Genomic DNA, 8,805 nt, shown 5'->3' on the forward strand with positions numbered 1-8,805 from the left:
TAGTTGTTCATTGCTCTATTTTTAAAAACCACAAATTTAAATTGAGAGGTTATTTATAAACTGAGTCCCATTTAAGTATGAATATTCATAGTATTGCTAGAGGAATGTAATGTGTCTGATTAAGGGCGCTGTGCCAGACGCTGCTGGAGGTTTTATTTATTTATTTATTTATTTATTTATTTATTTATTTATTTATTTATAGATTTTATTTATTTGACAGAGACATAGCGGAGAGGGAACACAAGCAGGGGGAGTGGGAGAGGGAGAATCAGGCTTCCCGCGGAGCAGGGAGCCCTATGCGGGGCTCGATCCCAGCACCCGGGATCATGACCTGAGCGAAGGCAGACGCTTAACGACTGAGCCACCCAGGCGCGCCGGGAGGTTTTATATAATACACGGTATATGCATCCTACTACCAGCCTAGAATCGGCAAATTTTTTTAAAAATTATTTATTTGACAGAGAAAGAGGGAGCACAAGCAGGGGGAGTGGGAGAGGGAGAAGCAGGCTCCCCGATGAGCTGGGAGCCGGATGTGGGCCTCGATCCGAGGACCCTGGGATCATAACCTGGGCCAAAGGCAGACGCTTAGCCTACTGAGCCACCCAGGCGACCCTAGAATCTGCAAATTTTGGCATTTTGCATTACATCTGGTCCCCAGGGTTTTGGATAAAGTTTGAAGATCGGTATAACTATAATCTACCTTCCTCTCAACATCTTCAGTTCTTCCACTTAACCTAGCGGAAGTTAGGTTATCTCCCGCCTGGACTGTCCTCACTGGGTCCCCTGCCTCGGAGTTCGCCCCACAGCTTGTTCCCCTCATGGCCGGCAGAGGGCGCCGGCTCCCGCTTATCGCAGCTCAGAACCCTCCGCGGGGCCCACCTTGAACCACAAGCCCCAGCACGGTCCACCGCCAATACCCATCTCTCCTCTCCTCTCCACCCCTCTCTCCCTCGCTCGCTCACTCGGTTCCAGCCACACGGGTGGCCCCTAAGCACCAGAAATGCAGTGAGTGCAAGCGATTTTTAAAAAATTTTATTTCGGGGCGCCTGGGTGGCTCAGTCGTTGGGCGTCTGCTTTTGGCTCAGGTCATGATCCCAGGGTCCTGGGCTCCCTGCTCGGTGGAAGGCCTGCTTCTCCCTCTCCCACTCCCCCTGCTTGTGTTCCCTCTCTCGCTGTGTCTCTCTCTGTCAAATAAATAAAATCTTTAAATTAATTAATTAATTAATTTTATTTCCTTTTAATTCATTTAAATTTAAATAGTCCGATGTAGCTACCCGCTACCTTATTGGGCAGCCATGAGGATATATATATTTTTTTAAGATTTATTTTATTTATTTGAGAGAGAGAGAGAGCGCACGAGCGGGAGGGGCAGAGGGAAAGAGAATCTCAAGCTGACTCCGGGCTGAGTGCAGAGCCTAACTCGGGGCTCCATCTTATGACCCTGAGATAACGACCTGAGCCAAAACCAAGAGTGGGATGCTCAACCAACTGTGCCACCCAGGCGCCCCCAGCCATGAGGATATTTAATAAATATTTTCAAATGAATGAATGAAGTCCTTAATACATCTAAGTACTATTTTCTTTTCTTTCTTTCTTTTTTTTTTTTTAAGATTTTACTTATTTGAGAGAGAGAGAGAGATAGCGAGAGACAGCAGGAGCAGGGGGAGGGAGATGGGGAGGGGCAAACGCAGGGCTCGATCCCAGGACCCTGGGATCACCACCTGAGTGGAAGGCAGATGCTTAACTGACTGAGTCACCCAGGCGTCCCTAAGCACTATTTTCAACCCTAGTTTGAGATCCAGTTTGAATCTTCACATCAGCTCTGGCCAGGATGGGGGAGTGGGGTGCTAGGAGCTCCATTTTGCAGATGAGCACACGCAGGCTGAGAGGTTTCATAACAGACCCAAAGTCACACGGCTTAGAATTAGCAGAGACAAAATTGAATCCCAGCACTCTCAACAAATCTCACTCTCTCTGCTCTGGGGTATAATCTCAGAACTCCTTTCTCCCAGCTGTTTGCCCAGAGTGGGTGGTGGTCAGGTTAAAGGGTTACAGATGGGCCTGAGGACACGCGGATGGACCACCTACCTTGGTTCCTGGTTGTGGGGAAGCCGGCCGGCGACTCTCGGGGCTGGAGGCCCGGGAGACCCTTGGAGATCCAAGACCTGGGAGTGCAGAACAGGGACTTGGTGAGGGCAGGGAATGCCAAGCAAGTCCCATCCAGCCCAGGACGCTCACCTGAGCGAGGGCTGGAGAGGTCTCTGTCGCCCCCCGGGGGCCGTCCCCAGTCAGCCTCAGGGGACCGGGATGAGCTCAGTTCCAAGGACTCAGGCAGGCTCTGGAGGGGTCAGGAAAGGAGAATAATGCTTATCATTGTCATTCTTTTTTTTTTTTTAATATTTTATTTATTTTTTGACAGAGAGAGAGACAGCAAGAGAGGGAACACAAGCAGGGGGAGTGGGAGAGGGAGAAGCAGGCTTCCCACTGAGCAGGGAGCCCGATGCGGGGCTCGATCCCAGGACCCTGGGATCATGACCTGAGCCGAAGGCGGATGCTTAACGACTGAGCCACCCAGGCGCCCCTATCATCGTCATTCTTACTATTTCTCAGACACTCAGCAACCAAGACACAGCATGAATAGGAGTCAGATTGAAAACCAGTCTGGTTTCAAATCTCAGCTCTGCCATTTATGAGCTGTGTGACCCTGGGCAAGTTACTTTACCTCTCTGGGCCACATTTCATCTTTGATATGAAGATCGCATTGAATCCCCTCCATAAACCTGCAAAGCAGCAATTATTATCCCTATTTGACATATGGAGAAGCCAAGGCCCCAAGAATGAAATCGACAGCTGAGATCACAAAGATGGCAGAGCTGGAATCTGAACCCAGGTCTCTCGGATACACAATCAGATGATCAAGGCCCACAGCAGCTCTAACCCAACTACGGCAACAGAGGCTCTTGCCTCCTGAGGGCCTACTCCGTGTCAGACACTTTCTAATCATCATCTCTCCTTTTTACAGAACCCTACAAGTTGAGAGTTATGATCAGCGGTGTCTCATAAATGTTGAATAAATGCCTCTCTGGGAGAAAACCACCCTGGTTTGCAGCATTGGCCAATCTCTGTGGTGCAAATACTCCCACCATGGTCAATTTCAAGCTACCAATATGACATCACTGAATACGGAGTTGAGATGAGATGCACAGAAGTGGCTTTTGGGAGGTGCTGGGAGCTGGCTCCAGCATAACACTGGACTACGATCACAATATAACAAAGAAACAAAGGCTTCTGGAGTTTAGGATACTTGCCTGTGGATGGTTAGCTGAGAGAAAGAAAGGGAGAGAGAAAAAGGTTGAGTGGGTGATGAATTGTGCAGATGGGACAGGAAGCTGGGGGTGGGGAGAGAGGCTTGTGAGTCTTACCTCCCTCTCTGATGACTCCTCGCCTTGGAGTGCGGGGGATGGGGAGTCAGGTTCAGTGTTGGGGGGTGGCTTTTGTGGGCCCCCCAGACCTGCCAGCGTGTCTTCCACCATCCATAGCTGCTGCTGAGCAGATGCTCTGTCCTGGGAGGAGGAAAGAAATCTGTTATTCAAAGGTGGGAAAATGCCAGGAGGGTTAAAGTTGGGTCTGAAATCAGTGAGCCTATATTTATGGAGTCCTAAATGGATTATGTACGCATGGGGAGGTTATACTTGTGGATATCCATTTCCATATGGATATCCCATTGACCCACCACCATTTACCACAAACATGGTCTTTTCTAATCTGCTCTAAAGTGTGACCTGTTATACATAGGTGAGCATATAAATATGTGAATCTGTTTCTGAATACCCTATTCTATTTCTTTGGTCCATTTGTCTAAACTACACTGTCTTATTAACTGTAGCTTTACAGTCAGACTTGACATTTATTTGCCTTAGTCCTCCAGCTTTGCTCTTGGAGGTTGCCTTGGCTACTCTTAGTCTTTTGCACTTCCAGACACAATTTAGAGTCAGCCCGTCAATCTCTACATAGAAACCTCCCAGATTTGTATTGGGATTCTAAATCAATTTGGGGAGACTACATCTTTACTTTATGTATCTTTTCTATCCACGAACATGGTATATCTCTCCATTTATTTAGGTCTTCTTTAAGTTCTCTCAATGATGTTTTGTGGCTTTCAGAATAGAAGTCTTGTATATATTTCATTAGATTTCTTCTTGGATATTTAATTTGTTTATGTCAATTACAAACACTATTGCTTATAAATATTTATTCTCTATTCATTTGGTACTAACATACAAGAAGATAATTGATTTTTGCATATTATCCTTGCATTCAGTGACCTTGATGAATTTGTTTATTCTAATAGCTTATCTGGAGATTATTTTGAATTTTCTACATTTATACAATCATGTGTCATCTGTAAATAAAAAACAGATTTACTTCTCTGGTCCTTACACCTTTATTTCCTAGACTTGTACTGTCTAGGACCCCTGGTACAATGTTAACTAGAACTGGTAATAGCAGACACTCTCATCTTATTCCAGCTATCAGGCAGAAAATTCTCAATATTTCACTGCCAATTATGTTTGCTGTAGGTTTGTTATAGATGTGTTATCAGATTAAGGAAGTTCCCTTCTATTCCTATTTTGCTGGGAGCCTTTATCATTAATGGATATTAAATTTAGTCAAATGTTTTTCCGGCATTTATTGAGATGATCATGTGCCTTTTCTCCTTTTTAAAAAAATGTGGTGAGGGGCGCCTGGGTGGCTCAGGCGTTAAGTGTCTGCCTTCGGCTCGGGTCATAATCCCAGGGTCCTGGGATCGAGCCCCACATTGGGCTCCCTGCTCTGCGGGAGGCCTGCTTCTCCCTCTCCCACTCCCCCGGCTTGTGTTCCCTCTCTCGCTATCTCTCTCTCTGTCAAATAAATAAATAAAATCTTTAAAAATAATAAATAAATAAATAAACAAATAAAAATAAATTTTAAAATGTGGTGAAATACATGGACTGATTTTCAAGTGTGAAATTAACCTTGCATTCCTGTAATAAAGCTTATTTGGTTCTTTTCATATATTGCTGGTGCTGAGAGATATTTAACACTAATTGGTGGGGGATTAGAGTTGAAGGGTGGATTTTAGGAAGAAAGGGAATGGATTTAACATGAAGAGAGCAGAGCTTAAATCTGTGAGTATGCATTTAATACTAGAAGTCAACAGTTTGTTTAATTTCGTTTTTTGGGCTTGAATCCACCACCCCGATCTCAAGACCTGAGATCAAGAGTCAGACACTTAATCAATTAAGCATCCAGGCACCCCTAGAAGTCAACATTTAAGGGGTGCCTGGGTGGCACAGTCAGTTGAGCATCTGACTCTTGGTTTTAGCTCAGGTCATGATCTCAGCCCAGAGTCTGCTTAAGACTCTCTCCCCCTCTCCCTCTCTGTCTGCCCCTCCCCCATCTCTAAAATAAATAAATAGATCTTACAAAAAAGGAAGTCAACATTTTAAACTAAAGATATATGTTTCAGAAACTCAATTATTTGGCTTAGATTGAAGAAGTGGGGGGAGGGGCTCCTTACTGACTCAGTGGAGCTTGTGATTCTTGACCTCTGGGTTGTGGGTGCAGGCCCCACCATGGGTGTAGAGATTACTTAAAAATAAAATCTTAAAAAAAAAAAAAAAGGATGAAGAAGTGGGTCTGAAGCTAAGCAAGGAGGCTTATACTTCAGAAGCGGAGCCTGAACCAAGGGATTGGATTTAGAACTAGAAATTCCAGAGGATAAATGTAACAGCAAAAGTCAAGAGGCAGGATGGGGACAGGGTTGAGGGGTGGAGCTTTGAACTGGAAGACAGGGCTTCAAAATTAGAGGAGAGATTTAGAACCAGAGGGGAGAGTGGTTCCGAACCTGAGACAGGTCTTCAAATGAAGGGCATGATCTCAAGTACAAAAAGGGGTTTAAAATGAAAGGCAATGACAGGGGGGAGGAGCTTGAAATGAAGTGGGAGGGGCTTCAATGCCCAAAGGGTTTTCAGGGGAAGATGGCGGAGAGGGTGGAGTTGGGGGACATACCTGGGGGGAACCAAGGTGTAGCAGGTACTCCAGGGTCTCCCTCAAGGTGCCCAGCTCCTGTTCCAGACTGCTGTATGCGTCCCAAACCCGCTCTCGCTCCTCAGGTCCCAAAAAGGGGGAGACACAGGTTTAGTATGCCCACCCGCCAGATCTTTCCCCACTCCATTTTTTCCCAGCTGAGGAGGAGGAAGAGAAGCCTGGTTCCTAGTGCCCTGGGGGGTATATGCACTACAATTCCCAAGAGCCTCTTCGCTCAGTCCACTAGGATCCCCAGAGTCTATATGGAACCTGCCATTCCAATGAGCTGCTAGTGTAGACAAATAACAGATTTTCCTAAATTCTCTGACTACCTTTGAACTCCCCTAGGGAGATAGACTCTACAGATCCAATAAGCTCTTGGGACAGTCAAGATCACGAGCCCCAAGTGCCCCCCGGGGAAGCATCACCATCATCATAGCAGTTAACATTGATTAGGCACCTACCATGTGCCAGGCACTGTTCTTAGCTCTCATTTAATTCTCATGAGGTAAGTATTATTAATGTCTCCATTTTACAGATAATAATTATAGCTAATATTTCTTACCATATACCAGGCACCTGTTAAATACTCATATACACTTCTTCTTCTTTTTTTTTTTTTTAAGATTTTATTTATTTATTTGAGAGAGAGGGAGAAGCAGACTCCCCGCTGAGCAGAGAGCCCGATGCGGGACTCGATCCCAGGACCCTGGGATCACGACCCGAGCCGAAGGCAGACACTGAACCGACTGAGCCACCCGAGAGCCCTCATATACACTTCTAAGGTATATATTTAGATGACATTTATATGATTTATATTTATATATGTATATATTTATATGCTATATATAAGATATATAAATATATAAAATACATTCTATATTAAATATAATACATCAGTGTTTATTCATTCATTCATGTATGTTATGTATAAATATATGTATTTATGAAATTCTTATAATGACTCCATGAAGTAAATACTATTTTTATTATTTCAGGTTTACATAAGAGGTATCTAAGGCCCAGAGGGGTTAAGTAACTTCTCTAAGGTGACACAGCTACAATGAATAGGAGTCGGAGTTGAGATTCAAAGCTAGGAAGCCCATATCAAATTCACCCTCTCAACTCACTAAATTAAGTCTCCTGTTTCTTGGCTGCTTGCCTCTCGCCCTCTAAGACTGTCAAGATGACTGATTTAAAACTTGGGGTGGGGGGAGGGCACCTGGGCGGCTCCATCAGTGAAGCACCCGACTCTTGGTATCAGCTCAGGTCATGATCTCAGGGTCGTGAGATGGAGCCCGGGGTCCAGCTCCGCGCTGGGCATGGAGCCTGCTTAAGATTCTCTCCCTCCATCTCCCTCTGCCTCTCACTCCCCTAAAAAAGAAAAAAACTTGGGGAGAGCAGAATTCTCAAGAACAACCTTCCCATGAGCTTCTGCTGTCGGGTTTCCCTTCACTAACACCCTGTAGAGTCCTCCTGGGAGGGCACGCTCCTTCCCAGATGCTCACCTGAGTCAGGTGACAAAGAGTAGCCCTCACACTGACCAGTCGGTCCTGCAGGAGGCGCTGGTGCCCCCATGCCCTCCCTGGAGCCGCAGCCTCTCTGGTTTGGCCCAGCTGCTGCCTGGTCAGCTCCAAGGCAGCTTCTAGCTGCTCCTGCACCAAAAGGGAGGGTGGTTAGGCTTCTGAATCCACATTCAGCCCCAGGGATAGAGAAAAGGTGTCCTCCCAAATCCTTGGGTGTGCTGGGGAGCAGGAAGGGAGAGGCCAAACGTCCTTCCCCATCTCAGAGCCTCATACCTTCTCCTCCTGCCTCTGGTCTAGCTCCTCCTGCAGCCTCCTCAGGAGCCGGTCCTGCCCACACAACTTGGTCAACAGAGTCTGGAGAAAGGAGAAGAGGTGCTACTTATGGACCAGACCTGTCTCTTCCCCTGTCCTCCCTGCCACTCCCCACCCCCACCACCATCTAAAGCATTCTCCCCCAACTCTGAGTACTTGGAAGGGTTTAAACCACAGAAACTTACATCTGTCTCTAAGCTTTGGGGAAAACTTGAGTCCAGGGGGGGACCTGGCTGAGGAGAAGGAGAAAAGCCAGGGGTCACATGGACAGACAGGCCTTTATTGTAGCTCAGTGCTCAGTCAAGCCCTGTTTCTATTGATAGACCCCCTTTTCCTTAGTAGCTTTTTTTTTTTTTTTCCTTTTTTTAAATGTAAGCTCCATGCTCAGCATAAGCTCCAGCGTAAGTGTAAGCTCCAGAGCCCAACCTGGGGCTTTAACTCATGACCCTGAGATAGAGACCTGAGCTGAGATCAAGAGTTGGATGCTTAACTGACTGATCCACCCAGGCACCCGCTTATTAGCTTCGTTCCAAGCTTTAGCAGACCTCAGGAGACCACATGCCAGATTCCTGGCTTTAGGAAGATCCAATGACTCTGTTATCAAAAAGCTTCAGCAATGTTATAATTAATGGAGAACATTTAGACATTTCTTTTACAACTGAAAATAAAATAAGGATGCTCGCTACTATTGTTACAGTTTAACACTGTATTAGAGATCTTGACCAATGCTATAAGAAAAGAAAAAGGAAACAAGTAGAAGTGTAAGAATAGGAATGATATGCTCATCGACCCAGAGAAACCAACGAAATCAAAGAGTGATTAGAATAAGAGAATTTAGGGGCGCCTGACTAGCTCAGTTAGTGGAACATGTGCCTCTTGTTCTTGGGGTCTTGAGTTC

General features: G+C 45.8%; 1 protein-coding gene across 5 annotated transcripts in view; it reads right to left on the reverse strand.

Moving 5' to 3' along the window:
• Positions 1-1,028: 1,028 nt before the first annotated feature.
• The window catches only part of PLEKHA4 (pleckstrin homology domain containing A4), a 14,230-nt gene continuing 6,453 nt past the window's right edge, over positions 1,029-8,805 (reverse strand). For 2 of the 5 annotated variants that reach the window (XM_081807238.1, XM_081807236.1), the window contains 8 exons: positions 8,093-8,140; positions 7,869-7,949; positions 7,578-7,724; positions 6,052-6,150; positions 3,423-3,563; positions 2,239-2,338; positions 2,089-2,165; positions 1,030-1,184 (listed from right to left, as the gene is read on the reverse strand). In XM_081807238.1, coding sequence (XP_081663364.1) covers positions 1,056-1,184; positions 2,089-2,165; positions 2,239-2,338; positions 3,423-3,563; positions 6,052-6,150; positions 7,578-7,724; positions 7,869-7,949; positions 8,093-8,140 — 822 coding nt within the window. In that variant the 3' untranslated portion in view covers positions 1,030-1,055. Of the gene's footprint in view, positions 1,185-2,088; positions 2,166-2,238; positions 2,339-3,422; positions 3,564-6,051; positions 6,151-7,577; positions 7,725-7,868; positions 7,950-8,092; positions 8,141-8,805 lie in introns of all 5 variants that reach the window. The other 3 variants (XM_081807239.1, XM_081807237.1, XM_081807240.1) reach the window with 3 other exon arrangements.

The sequence above is a fragment of the Leptonychotes weddellii genome, chromosome 16 (assembly GCF_054177405.1).
Source record: "Leptonychotes weddellii isolate Sample4059 chromosome 16, ASM5417740v2, whole genome shotgun sequence".
NCBI classification, from domain to species: domain Eukaryota; kingdom Metazoa; phylum Chordata; class Mammalia; order Carnivora; family Phocidae; genus Leptonychotes; species Leptonychotes weddellii.